At 36.3% G+C, this 15,514-nt stretch overlaps 1 protein-coding gene across 1 annotated transcript in view; it reads left to right on the top strand.

Moving 5' to 3' along the window:
* Nucleotides 1–15,514, top strand: part of spag9a (sperm associated antigen 9a) — a 57,468-nt gene that overhangs the window by 28,930 nt on the left and 13,024 nt on the right. The window contains 14 exon segments of the mRNA XM_028455632.1: nt 77–134; nt 217–369; nt 1,961–2,012; nt 2,095–2,225; nt 3,446–3,502; nt 6,110–6,274; nt 8,628–8,757; nt 10,130–10,186; nt 10,188–10,217; nt 10,309–10,425; nt 10,546–10,659; nt 10,662–10,719; nt 12,851–13,063; nt 14,430–14,640. Of these exon segments, the coding sequence (XP_028311433.1) occupies nt 77–134; nt 217–369; nt 1,961–2,012; nt 2,095–2,225; nt 3,446–3,502; nt 6,110–6,274; nt 8,628–8,757; nt 10,130–10,186; nt 10,188–10,217; nt 10,309–10,425; nt 10,546–10,659; nt 10,662–10,719; nt 12,851–13,063; nt 14,430–14,640 (1,546 nt within the window).

A 15,514-nucleotide genomic window follows, 5' to 3' on the forward strand; every position in this document is an offset into this window, starting at 1 on the left:
AAAGTAGACATTTCTCCTATTCTGTCTTGTTTTTTGTTCTTTTTGCGGTGACTTTAAGTTGTATTTCTGTGTTCAGGGATGGGTCGAGAGGTGGAAAATCTAATTCATGAGAATTCCCAGTTAATGGAAACAAAGTAAGTTCAATAATCACCACTTTTTTGTATCCCTCCCCCCCAGGTAAAGTGTATACTGTGTATTTGTGGGATTTCTTTCCAGGAATGCATTGAACGTGGTTAATAAGGACTTGATACTCAAGGTTGACGAGTTAACCTGTGAGAAGGAGATGCTGCAGGGAGAGCTGGAGGCCTTGATGTTGGCCAAAACCAAGCTAGAGGACAAAAGCAAGGAGCTGGAGGAGGAACTCAAGAAGTAAGAGACACTGACTCACAGCCTTCGTAGCACAAAGGTCATCAAACCTGTAGATTCAATGCTAACTTATGAATGTTAACTTACTTTATATTCAGTTTTTTAAAAAAAGGAAAACTGTTTATTACTTTATGTTGATATTGTAAAAGACTTGAGATGACTAGTTATTTACTCGTATTTGTATTACTCGTACTATTATTAACATTAGCATCAGCATTAACCTATCAATAACATTAACCGAGCAATAGCAATAACCTGGCATTAGCAATAACCTAGCAATAGCGTTTACCTAGCTTTAGCATTAACCTAGCAATAGCACTAACCTAGCAATAACATTATCCTAGCAATAACCTACCATGAACATTAACCTAGCAATAGCATTAACCTAGCAATAACATTATCCTAGCATTAGCAATAACCTAGCATGCGCATTAACCTAGCATTAGCCTAGCAATAGCGTTAACCTAGCTTTAGCATTAACCTAGCAATAGCACTAACCTAGCAATAACATTATCCTAGCAATAACCTAGCATGAACATTAACCTAGCAATAGCATTAACCTAGCCATAACATTATCCTAGCATTAGCAATAACCTAGCATGCGCATTAACCTAGCATTAGCCTAGCAATATCATTAGCCTAGCATTAGCATTAGCCCAGCATTAAAGCTGCGGTATGTAGAATAATGAGGTGCTCCACGCTCCCCCTCCCCTCCTGAATGCTCCCCACCGGTCTTCTTGTGCACGTGCTCACTGTGGAACTCTTTGTGACTGTTTTCTCCATAGAGACTAGTAATAAATGTAGGAACTTTATTTTGTGTTTTTGGAGAATTTTTTGATGTTTTAGACATGAAAGCGTGTATTACTCACTGCTGTGAGGACAGTAGAGGCTCAGTAGAGACACACTCAGTTCACACTGCAGATTGATTGGGTCTGTTTTTCCACCATAGATCATTTTTAATAAGCTTATGTATCCCGTCTGTTCTCACTCTCTCTCTCTGACTCAGGGCGGACTGCGCTGACTGAAAGCAGATCGCGTGCAGTCCGCCACATACTGAGTCAGAGGAACCTCCGCGGAGTCCGTTCCTCCTGAACCCGTTTGTGCCTTTATTCTGTTGCTGCTCCACTCCGGTCTTCCATTTTCCTCTTGCTTTACCGTGTAACCGCTGTTCCAAAAGCCGCGTTAGAGACTTCTGCTTGAACATATAGCCATGCGACTCTCCCTACTCTCAGATCCAGAGTGCACAATGACTTTTGACGAGCAGCTTGAGCAGCCAATAGTAATGCTTAAAACAACTCATGGGATTGCTCTGTTGGTAGAAAGATCTCTGATTGGCTGAAGTCCAGCTTCATGCTTCTGTATTTCTAAAGCTCATTTTCACTTTGGATTGCAATATGCAATACAAATAAGAATTATACATTTTTGACCAAATAAAACAAAACAAAAAAAAACTTACAAACTGCAGCTTTAATAATAACCTAGCGTTATGTCCATTCCTTCCTCACTACTTAAAAACTGAATAATTTCTTTGACGTTTTGTCTCGAAATCTTATCACAGGTTGAATTAAAGTTGCAATCGTATCTTTTTTTTCAGAGTACGGGTGGAGGTGGAGGAGGCGAAACAGAAAAGTAAAGACGAAGAGGATGTGAGTTTCTTGCTCTGCCAGTTTCCATCAACATGTCGACTGTTCTTCACCAATAATAACAGGTGTATTTCTGTTTGCTAAGAGCAACATACCCACTGCCCAGAGGAAACGCTTCACTAGGGTGGAGATGGCCCGGGTTCTGATGGAGAGGAACCAGTACAAAGAGCGGCTGATGGAGCTGCAGGAGGCCGTGAGGTGGACGGAGATGATCAGGTAATCGGAGGCCAGAAGGAGGTGGAGTTAAACCCATATGCGGAGTTGGCTGGGGGGGCAGGGGAAGCATTGCCCCTTCCTCTTAGTGGTCAAATGTTTTCATTACAGTTTTCTCAAATTCATTCATTCAAAAAAAATATATATAATTCTTGATAAAATTGATAAGATACAAATATTTTAAAAACACATTAACTGTACAAAATATATATGAATTAATTTGTTCCTTTAAAAATACTAGTATAAGTTTTCAGTGAAATGGACCCAAACTTGTGAGACTTTAGGTTGGTTCTTCTTCATAATGTAAATGGTGAAGCGACACTGCACCCAGCAGTTCATGTATGGTACTGCAGCAAAAATGAATCCGGCCTGTATTTATTATGAATTTACAACATTAAACGACGCGTCAACGCACATTTTTGTAGTCAACATTATCAATTATGTTACTAATCATTAGGAATGTCGTGATACAACTTTTTCATTTCCGATATGATACCGATATTTCAGCCTTGCATATCACCAATACCGATATTAATCCGATATCAGCACAAATCATATATTTAAAAAAAAAAAAATATATATATATATATATATATATATTGTTTTTTTTATTTAATAAAAAACTAATAATTACTTATTTTGTAGTGTGGAATGTTAGAAAAGGCTTGATCATCTGATCTTACTCAAACAGAGAACAATAGTCAGCAACAGTAGGTATAAGAAAAACTGACCCATTTATTATTAACCAATTGATTACATAAATTTTAACTTTCAATATAATATCTACAGTATTCTACAATTGAATAAAATAAATTAAAAAAAATGAATTGGGGGAAAAAAATAAAAAATATCAGTAAAACTGGAAATTTCAATCCGATATTCGTTTTCAGGCTAATATCGGATATTCGATATTGGATCGGGACACCCTACTGATCATTTTTGCATTATTGTATATGTTACACACATTGTGGTTGGCGTGAATCTCGACACGATCTATATATTTAATTCTATTTTTTCTGGCTAGAATCTCAAACTCCGCCTCTGGTTAAACGGCGACCTGCAATCAGGTTCATATCATATGTAGATATCAGAATAACAAAAAAATAAAAAATGAAATATCACTATTAATATTTAAGATTGTGATGAAATACTGGAGTACGGTCATTAGTCTTAGAATGTAATGTTGTTATGTTTAACCTCAAACATCTAATTATTTCTTTCAGAGCCTCCAGGGAAAATCCAGCTCTCACAGAGAAGAAGAAGTCCAGCATCTGGCAGTTGTGAGTCTTCCTAAACTTACCACATTCACATACTGCTAGTTGTTCTTCAACAAGGAGTTTAAGTTTCTTTCTAAGTCATCTCCTGACGTATCCTCTCAAATACTCTTTTTTCTCACCTTTTCTGGAATGTGCCAATGAATTGGCAGCATTAGGTAAAGATGAGCCTTTCCCTGCCAATCCTTCCTTCATCATTCCCTCGATACAGACATGCTCCTCTGTTCAAAAATGCTGGACATTGATGTGACGTGTATAGTGAAGTGATTCTGATAATGTTGCTCAGACGTAACACTGTGTGTTTCCTCCTGGATGTTTACCTACTCACAGAGACATGGAATGAAAACATTTTGTGTCAACATTTATATGTTGTCATCTTTTCCTTCCCAGTAATCAATAGGAAACTTAAAGGGGACATATTATGCAAAGAACCCCAACAACATAGTATTTGAGGTTTATTTTCCCAAACTTGCCCGTTTTCCAGCGTTTTAGCCTCTGAAAAGTGACTTTCTGAGCAGTTCTGAAATCGGGCCATTTTGGGGTCAGCTTATGCATATTCATGAGTGGGCGTGTCTATAGACGCTGTCTCGCTCTTTTATGAGGGGATCAGTGATCATAAAAGCGATTTTATCTTTACTATCCACACACTGTTGTTATCGTTTTCAGCCAAAAAACTGCACATTACAGTAAAACACTGTAAGTGAGTCCCTCTCAGCGCTTAGGGTCTCACAGCAGGAGCAACAGTCATTCAAACTCTCACCATAATGTTAAGCTGCTAAGTCACTTTCTCCTCCTCCTCTGCTCTTCTAACAACAGAAATATAAGTAAGGTGATAATCATTTGTTTTGTCCAACCGTTGCGTCGCATTGCATCACAAACATGTCAGATGAGCGATACGAGGCAATTGAACAGGTTCGCCAATGCGCCGAACCACAAGAGCGGAGTACACCGCCGCATAAACAACTAGTGCTTACACTACAGTGTACGTTCAATGTGGAGGCAGCAGGAAAGTTCTGTATTTAGTTTTTCCGGTAGCCATCACTCCTTTGCTAGCGAGACAAATAATGGCAGACTTTCGCAAAAGTTTTCATCAAGTTGGGGGTGGAGTCTATGGGTGGAGTTACCAGCGGAGGGGAGGCTATTTTCTTTCCTGATTTGACTTGTGACGTCACAAATCTGGAAAATTTTAAACAGAGCAATTTTCTCTGTGTTGTATGACTTACACAGACCACAAAAAATGATTGGATGGTTTTATTTCACATTTTGTGTGCCGGTGGACACTCCAGCTACCTCATATGTAATCAAAATAACTGCAAAAGTGGAGTTTTCTTAATATGTCTCCTTTAAGGATAATTTCACTTGGATTAATCAAATCCAAATGAGATAGAATTTTAATTAGTCACTTGACATTTGATTTCTTTCTTTCTTTCTTTCTTTCTTTCTTTCTTTCTTTCTTTCTTTCTTTCTTTCTTTCTTATCAATATCAAACGCTAGTAACACAATTTATTCGATTTTATACTGAAAAAAAAATCGAAGCTTTTAAAACGTATTTTTTTTATTTAACATTTTTAGGTTTTTATGTTTAATTAATACCTATATTTGACCCCAAGTTTGGGATTAAATATAATCGTAATTGCGTACTTGGTAATTAATTACAATTATGACGTAATTATAATTGTACTCTTAATTGGAAAAAAATATGTTGCTAATCATCATTGTATTGCTGATAATTGACTTTATAATTGTAATTGGCATGAACACTAAAAACATCTGTCATTTCCAATTTCATGAACGCAAATTGGGGAACCATGTTATATCTTGATTCTTTACACATAAGTTAACAGTTAATATCTAAATGTCAAGTGTACCTGTCAATTGTTTTGAGGATCATTTTACCATTTAAAAAAAATGAAATCGAGGGGTTACTGACAGAAAACAGCCCAACAAGGTAACCATGAGATGAGTTTAGTCATTGAGAGCATCTTTCAGGGGAAAATAATAATTTTAAAGTTAATTGTGGAAAAAATCCAAGTCAATGTAATCGTAAATGAGTCGTAAATGAACATAGATAATTGAAGACGTAATTGTAATTTAAAAATGTATTTGACCCCAACCCTGGTAAAATCTAATAAAAAGTAAAAGTGTTATTTTATCAAATAATAGAAAAAATGTATATATATACAAAATACAGATAAAACCAGCATTTGTCGCAGGCAGCAAAAACTATGTAAAGTAAGCGGTGTCAAAAAAAGGACTATTTTACTTATTTTTACTGTTTTGATGATGAATTTTGTATTTATCGCTTTTCTTTCTTCATGCCTTATTTCTGTATGTTTTTAATTCTACTGAAACAGTTGAATTTAACGACTAAGAAGGCTTCATCTAAGCTTACAGTATGCTGTGGTGATTCTGGTCTTCTTTGACAGGGTATTGTGTTTGAATGGTTTCACTGAATAACCTAAAAAACACATTAAACCACTTCACTCTGGGTTTAGCTGTAATTCCCAGCATGCTTTATGGTCACAGTAGATTCCTGATGGTGACCTCCCTGCCTTGCTTCTTCCCTGCACATGTCTCCGCTCTGTTTCCCCTCTGTGACATTGCCAACCACAGCTTCAGCAGACTGTTTAGCTCCTCCTCCAGCACCCAGCCCATGAAGAAGGTGGATTCTCAGTCTAACGTGAAATACAACGCCCCAGGCGGACTGGTGAAGAGGAGCAGCACGTTCTCCCAGTTTCCCACTGAGAAGTCGAAGACATTCGACTTTCTCATGGAAGAGTGAGTAATGGAGTAGAACACTATCACTGACATTAGTAACACTGTCACTATCACTGCGGGATTTTTACCCAATAAAAAGTAATTATCATTCAAATATGACAATACATGACAAATTACAGTTGTGTTCTTTTATTTTCACCAATGCCATGCCTAACAAAATAATAATAATAAAAAAAAAAAAAACAACAAAACTGTAAACTTGGTCTTTGCTCCACCCATTTCTGGGGCATTTGAGGCTTCCCCGGTGAAGACATAGGGTGTGTCCGAATATTCCCATCTATTTTATTTCCTATCCAATTTTCCTTCACCCCCTGAAGTGTTTAAGTGGCGGCCATGATAAGGAGCATTTCAATTCCCTAAAAGCTAAGGAAAGGAGGCCCGACGCTTCCTTTATAACCTCCTTTAGCCTAGGAAACACTGATGCATCCTTTACCAAAGGAGCCCAGGGCTGCATCCGAATAGTCATTCCTATCTCCTTTCCTATCAACTGTTCTTTAATCCCCAGAAGTGTTTAAGTGGTGGCCATGATAAAAGAGCTTTCAAATTTTCTGAGGAATGGAGGCGTGGCCGTTAGATTATTACGTCACCTAGTGGAAGTGCGTCTGAAGATCAAAACACACATGATCATCTTTTCCTAACTCCTCTCCTAACACCTTTCCTTAACCCTGTGACGTCATCCACAGGGTTATGGAAAAGTGGATAGGATAGAAGATAGGAGGGACACAGCCCAGATAATGCTGACCCACAATTCCTTGGGGCGACAACATTTAAAGGGATCCGCTCATCCGAGTGTTCCCGGAAACTTGCAATGACTGAAAAGGGACACAGATAATGTAAGTTACCAATGCAATAATATGCCTTGAACAACTGAATAATCAAAACCCATATTCGAACTATGACTGTTATGCGGATTTTGTAAAACAAACACAGTAAAGTCAACTTTTTGTGCAGCCTATTCTCAGTTTGCACAGGGGAAAGTGTTATAAATGCGCTTTTAGTCCATTTTTGGAAATTAGTAGTTTTTTCACCACGGCAGACGTCACTAACCTTCACCGCGTTGGATTAGGAAGTCTCCTAACTCCTTTCCTTAATAATAATAATGGCTTAGATTTTTTTCAAGGAGACTCAAAGCGCATACAGGAATTATTATTCATTCACACCAGTCACTCACACAGTCATACTGGTGGTGGTAAGCTACAATGTAGCCAAAGCTGCCCTGGGGCATACTGACAGAAGCGTGGCTGCCATTTTGCACCTACAACCTCTCTGACCACTACCAACATTCATGCACAATTCATACCCATTCATACTTGGCAATGTGGATAAAAATGATCATTTTTATCACCGTGAGAATTTTCTTGGAAATCACCACTTAGTGATTAGTTCAGAACTACTTTTACCAATTTTATTTTTTAGTTGCAGTCAGTATATACAGTGCAGTAATAATAGGACACTGTTTCTATTGCCGGGTGAAAATCACCCAAACATGTAAACATGTGCCTGTAGGAAAACTTTTTTTAAAATTACTCATTACATTTTTTATTTATTTATTTTTTTACATTTTGACACAACACAACACACAATCTTAAACAACTACAGTATTCTATTTCTCAAATATAAATGTAATTCAGATAAAATGCATCATAAAAATATAATCCGAGTTGGTGCATCTTGTCACTTTGTTCACTAATCTTAGCTACTTTATATTCGTAACACGGTATAACAAACCTAATTCTAGAAGAATAAATGTCAAAGTGTCTTTGGGGTTGCCAGAAATTTGTGATATCAAAATTTGGTCATGATTAGGGCCTGAACGATTTTGGAAAAGAATGTACGTAATTGCGATTTTTTTTCCCTCAATATTTCAATTTTTTCAAGGGCCTTTGTCATGTATTTTCAATTAACACAAGCAATAAATAAGTCTTTTTCATAATAAACAATTTCAGATTTATTTTAAACTTCAGTAAATATGAAATATAAATTTTAAAGCACAGATTACAACAATAAAGCAAACAAATATGTGGCTTTACCTCTTCAACAAAGAAAGACTGCACTTCTTGTAGTGTAGACCTTTGACAGCATGTGCAGACAAAGAAAAAATAAAAAAATGCAGCCTTGGTGATTAGAATATCATGTTTTATGATATTGCGATAACATCACAAATGTAATTAATCATTCTGTCTTAGTCACAATCCAAAAAAGGGTTGAGAACCACTGGACTAGGGGAACATCCACACCTTCTAAAACATCAGAGAAGATGCTGAAGCCACCCCAGGAACCCAAAATTATTTCATTGAAATGCCTTTATTAATGCTTGTGTATATATAACAATATAATCTTTATGTTTTTGTAGTAAAGAACAATGCAGCTCACCGTCACGTAAAGAGCAGAAGCGAGCCCAGTACAGACAGGTGAAAGCTCACATGCTGAAGGAGGACGGACGAGTCACCTCACATGGCTGGAGCCTTCCCAGCAGATCCAAGGTACCACAACCTCACACATTATTACATCATTTAGTTTTTATAATGGAACGTGGAATCAAGTCCACTTCCAAAAACTGTGTCTTTCATAAAAGAAGTTCAAGATAAATTGCACAAAAAAACCCAATCATAAGTATTGTTATTATAGTAGGTAATAAATGCATGAGATGAAATGAATAGCTTCCAAATGGTAGATGAGTATTAATTGTTAACCTACTAGAGCTGCTCAATTATAGACAAAATAATAATCACAATTATTTTTGTCATAATTGAAATCACGATTATTCAAACGATTATTCGTCAACCAAAAAGTTTATTTTAATTTTTTGTATAAAACAATGTCAAATAAATTCTTTAAAACATGAATAAAATCTTTCAAACACTAAAATGAAGAATGTTCACTTTTGCACAAAACAAAACACTTCTTGCACGTCTTTGCTCCATACCAGAGAATTTGACTTGCGATGCTTGTTTACCAGCGTTTTTGCTGCGTTTTCTCCTTGCCATGTTTCAAGACCACTAGCAACAACTTTCCTCATGTTAGCCTGCAGCTAGCTTTAGCTTTGAGAGGGGCGGGGCGGAGGGGAGGACCTTGCATGTGTGTGGATTAAACAGCTCAAAGTTAGCATTAATAACATGTGTGTGCCAAGCTTATTTATTTGTAGATGTCCAAAATAGTGGAAGTTTTTCTTATATAGCAAATAAAACATATGTAAAAAGAAAACAAACAAAAAAAAAAACGCTATTATTATTATTTTTTTTTTTAATCAATTGTTATTTCTCTAGTTGTTGGGTGTAATGAGGGATGTCCCGATACAACTTTTTCACTTCCGATACGATACCAATATTGCAGCCTTGCGTATTGGACGATACCGATATCGATCCGATACGATATCAGCACAAATCGTACATACTTTTATTACTTATTTGTCGTGTGGAATGTTTAGAAAAGCTTGATTATTAAAAAAACAGACCCATTACATATAATTAACCTTTTAGAATAAGAATATTATATGACTGAATAAAAGAAAGTAAAACATAAAATAGAAGATATTGAAAAAACAAATAAAAAAACAATATATCAGCGATTTTAGATGCACGCTGATAAAATCTGATATTCCTTTTCTGGCTGATATCGGACCGATATCCAATATCAGTATCGGATTGCGACACCCCTAGGTGTAATAATCAAAATCGTAATCTACCTACTTTTATTATTTCTATCTTTGTGAAACTTACAGGCTTGATTTTATTATTTTAACCTTAATTTTGGCGTAAACTGCATTATATGAACAAGTTAAAATGATTAATTGAAATGAATATGAACTTTGACTTTTTACCGTTTCTGACACTGTGCTGTGTTTGAATCTCCCAGGTGACAAATGGACAGGTGGAAAACAAAATCAACTTGCCTGTGCCAGTTTACTTGAGGACCTCTAGATCAGAAGGATGCTTCCATGAAGGTGGAAAAAAATCATCACCTTTTATTAAACCTGTTGCTTTTATTTTGGCGAGTTGTTGCATGTATTGATGTGGTGTTTCTGTGTTCTTCAGCTGTGGTGTGCTGCAGGGGTCAATCTGTGTGGAGGGAGGTCTTTCTTTCAGTCTGAGATCACTAAGCAGACCAAGGGCTCTCAGAGCAGCCTGGACCAACTGGAGCAGGACAGTAAGGTGAGAGGTGATTGGATAGAATCTAGATGTATGGTTCCTAACCCTTCACATTGAAAAAGTAACTTAAAAACGCACTGTTTGAATGGTAGTGGCTGATTTATTTGGTGCTGTTGCTTTAAGGATCACGAGAAAGAGCTGATGGTTCAGGACGAGATGTCCAGCAGGGTGTGGGTGTGTACCAGCACTCACTCCTCCACTAAGGTCATGGTGCTGGATGCTTGTCAACCCTCTGAACCTGCCTCGATAGCTTCTACGCCTGCAACACCCACGTCGTCTGCATTGCCAGTGTGTCAGGTGGTAGAATGGCTTGTTTTGTATTATTTGTTGATTTATTTATTATATATATCTATCTATATATATATATATATATATATATATATATATATATATCATACTATCTAACAAAAATAATCGTTTATCCCAGCCCCTATTAGATATTGTTTCATCCCTAGTATTATGGGTATACCAGGAACTCTGTGTGGTTTGGAGTGCAAAAAAAAGCCATTAACTGCAATATTTTATTTTAGTGTGTTATTTTTTGTAATTAATTAAATACAATATTATTTAATCTCTTGATAAACTATTCAAAATGATGCAATTTAACTGAAAATAAATCTTGAATGAAATAAATACAGAATTAATACAAATGAAGAAGAAACCTATTAATTTTAATTATGGGTCTATAGTAAACAATTCAAAACTGCATAATAGTTCTTTTTCTTTTTAAAAGTGCAACTGAAAATGTATTTTGTGCCTTAACAATTGGACTTTTACTGTATTTACGTCAAATATTTGTTTAGACCAGCAGAGGGCGCTGGTAAACCAGTAGTCGGTTGGCATGCAGTTATTCCACCAGTGAAGAAGAGAAGCTATGCTAGCAGACAGAGTTAATAGAAAAACCTGACTTTTACAGATATTCACGTAATATTACAGATATTCTTTTGGTGCTAAAGGAGTAAAGAATCATTTATGAGCATGTTTAACAGTAAATGGCGGCCAGAAAGAAAATAGTAGCAGATTCCGCCCGTCACGTCCGCTTCTGGAAGGATTAATATATAGCGCCCTCTGCTGGTTAAAAGAAGTACTGTGATTCAATTTTCAGAGCATCGATGTGAACCGTGGTACCTATGAATCGATTTTTAACTGCCTTACGATTAATCGTTACATCTCTAACAACAACTTAAAGTAATACAGGCACATTTTTCTTAAACTCAAAATTCCAAATGCTAATAGAGAAAGTACTTTTCCAACAAAAAATAAGAGAGAGAAATTGGAAAATTTACAAATAAATATGGGGTTAAAATTATAATTATTATAATGATGATGTAAATGATCTTTTGAACATGAACTGAAAATACAAGGTCAGTCTTGGTCCCACACTAGGGTGATATGACACCAAATGATAAAAACTATAGAAATAAATCTATTCAGGAGCCACAAAATACTGTTTTATTCAACTCTTACAAAATCTGATTATTTAAACTGTTATCTCTCATTCATTCCATCATTATGATTTATATTAAAGTTTGCAAACCACAGGTGTAGAGCAACTTCTCACCATGACTCAGGAAATGAGCAAAGCTTTTTTTGTTCATATTTTAACTCATTCAGTGCCAGCCATTTTCAGATTTTCTACCAGCTGTTTTTGAGCATTTTGACTGATTTTAAAGACCCACAGAATATTTTCTTCTATGACTATCTGAAATCTGACACCAGATTCTGAAAGATTGAAGCCTCTACTTTCATCAAAAAAAAATTGTTTCTGGCTCGTTTTGTTCTTTTTGTAATCTGTAATCTTTGTAACAAGTTTTACACAAATCTTCAGTTTCAGAGCAAAAAGCTGAGAAAAAAGCCTTTTTCTAACTTTAAAGCTATTTTTTTTGTTTTCGTGACAACTCTAACATCTGAACATTGTTTCCTTATATAAAACAAAAAAAAAAAAAAAAAAAACACCGAGACAGTTACTCAAAGCTACATAACAGTTAGAGCCCACATCATTGAGACTATGATTGGGAAATGTGAAGCTAGGAGTGATATTTGAATCAACACAGGCCAAAACGTTGGTGCAGTACTGACAGAGGAGCTAATGAATGGAAAGGTCAAAGTATGTAAAGGCCCTAAGACAAAAGCTTTCAAAAATGTTATGTTTGAGAAATAATAATTTAAAAAAAAACAGATTGATTCTGTATTTGTGAAGCAAAACACTGCCACACTCTCCAATTTTTGCAGCCAAACAAATATTTTTTACACATTTGTTACTCTTCATTGGGAATTTACTTTTCATTTTTATATCGTGATGCAAGTATTTTGAATTGTCAGCCCTATACTATTGTATTTTTTTTTTTTTTTATCATATCATGAGTTAACTATTTTGCCACACCCCTAATATATATATCATATCTTTTCCATTTGGGTTTGTTTCCAGGAGTTTCAGATTCCGACTATCCATCCAGTGAGGTGTCCCAGGACTGTGAGGTGGGCCAAGGTGATGGTGTGTCACTGGCTGATAGTGTGGCCAGTGTAGGCTCCACAGGTAGTGATGGTGCTTCAGCAGCAGAGGGCACTACAGCTGTTCCACAGACAGCCAGCACAGGTGTTAGCGACCAACCGGCAGAGTACAGTGGAATCTCTGGCTCAGGTAACCAATCAGGGTTCAACTTCTGAGACATTTGTGCAAACCTTTTTATAACAAACCTGTGGCCACGGTTGCATGATGTTTTTTAATTTCGGAATTAGTTATTTCGAAATAAATCATTCGGAATTAAAATGTTCTGCTTCGTGTTTGAGGTTTACATGAAAAATCAGTTTATCCGGCTTTATTTATTCCGCTTTAGGTCTGAGGGTTTGGAAGGCTCTGATTGGACAGGGGGTGTGACATATTCACAATGGGGAAAAACACACCACAAACCTTTTTGTCGGCTATAACACAGAAGACCACATTAGAACTGTTTTCACTTTTATTTTGATTGTAGTTTTGAAGCAACAGCTGGACAATAATATATAGTTTCAGTTTGGACCACGGAGCAGTAGAGAGATAGGAACTAATCACCAGTAAAAAGCCCAGTAAAACTCTGGAAAACAATGACCAGTAATAAATATTTGCTCCCTAGTAAAGATAGTACCTCTAACAACAGGTACAATGATAAACTGGTGATATTACAGCCTGTGACTGCAGTACTGGGACGCATTTACTCCGCCTCTGGGTCCTAGTGCCAGCCGTGTGGTGAAGCCTCTTCTGTTTACCACGTTTGCTGAGGTCCGTGTGAAAGTCTGCATGTTTATGCTTTTGTCCATCCGCTCTTTTCATTATATCCATGTCTTTTAAGGCTCTTATAAATGAGAAAGTGTCTATTTGTATGGTTGCCCTACAGACAACCCTCGGTGCTATTGGTACGGTTACCGAAGTACACGTACGTAGCATCTTAGGGTTAGGTTTAGAATTAGGGTTAGGTTATAACCCAATATCGCAACAATTTTTAGAGTTAGGGTTAGGTTTAGTCTTAGTCACGTGACCTAAACTGGCCAAATAGGGGCGCTGCGTATGGATAGAATGTCGGTATATTGATAGGGCAAACGTACGGATAGCCACTGCCATAAATAAATAGTCTCAGCTCGAGTCCGGCCGGCCATTTTGGATTATGTCGTCATCGCGTTAATTGAAAGACCCGAATCGACTTAAAGCGGAATTAAGCAAGTTAAGTGTTTACAAGAAAGAGGAATTATTTAATCTGGAATTAAAATCAGAATAATCCAGCCACTTAATTTGGATTTAAGTTTAAATCAGAATTAAATTAGCATTAGGAATTAAGTGTTTTAAGTGTTTTATTCTGCTTTAAAGAGGAATTAAAGCTCTAATGTAATCGTGGCCACTGATGCACTTTCCTAAAAATCATGAATTTCCATAATATTCTTTGTCTTTTCCCCTAATTCCTGGTCCTTTTCCTCTCCGTCTTATTGTTTCTCATGGAATCCTCTCTAAACTCGTGTTCAAATGTTCACCCCAGTGGAGCTTTCCAGAGAAATCAGTCCAGCAGAGGACGGTGTTCCAACAGCAGAAGAGGCAACAGAAGCCACGGAGGCTGGGACTGGAGTGGGTGAGGACGGAGAGGAGGATCAGGGAGAAGATCCCATCCAGCCTGGGATCTACACAGAGCATGTGTTCACAGATCCTCTAGGGATGGAGCCCAGTGATTCCTCTGCTGCTGAAAGTCCAGGGTGAGGAACATCATTAACATCCTGCTGCTGAAGGGAGATTAGGATCATGTGCAAGATATCAGTGAATCAAAATAAAGAAGAACATTAAAGGGCACAATTATGGAATATAATGAATGTATTATTGTAATTTTTGAGAATGAATAAACATGTATAAAACATAAAACATGTATAGCTCACGTGAAAATATTGCGTTACATTTAGTGTCAGCCTGTGACGATAAATGCAGACATGGTGGAGGAAAAAATAGAATAAATACACATCATAAATTCTACAATTGTTCCAAGCAGGGTTGGGGTAAATTACATATTTCAATAACAATTAGGTCTTCAATTATCCATGTTCAATTATGATTATGCTGACTGGCATTTTTTCTAATTATAATAAAAATAAAAATTACAATTATTATTTTTCCCCTGAAATTCAATTACAATTATGTTCTCAATTACTAAAGTTCAAATTGAATTAAACAGAATCACTAAGTATGACATAAATAACCCCATAAAAAGGGTCTAAATTTGTTGCCTTTTTTTTCCTTGCTTCTGAAATTTGGGTGTTTTTCACATTTTTCTCATTTGTCATGCCTTTCTGGATTTTTACCCCAGTTTAAGTGTGTTCATCATATTTAACTAGTTTTTAAGTTCTTATTATAGTCTTATCTCAAATCTCAAATCTATTTTTATGTCTTAATATAGAATTATCTCAGAAGGATGTTTTTTTTTATGTATTTATCCACAATTTTTCTATTTTTATGCTACTATATATACTTATAGCCTCATCTGACAATTTTTATAGAATTTCCATGAAAATTACAAAGTGAACTCAATTACAAATTAACTATGAATACAACAGCAACAGATTGTTCCAAATACAAATA

Source organism: Gouania willdenowi, chromosome 8 (genome assembly GCF_900634775.1).
Source record: "Gouania willdenowi chromosome 8, fGouWil2.1, whole genome shotgun sequence".
In the NCBI taxonomy this organism is placed as follows: domain Eukaryota; kingdom Metazoa; phylum Chordata; class Actinopteri; order Blenniiformes; family Gobiesocidae; genus Gouania; species Gouania willdenowi.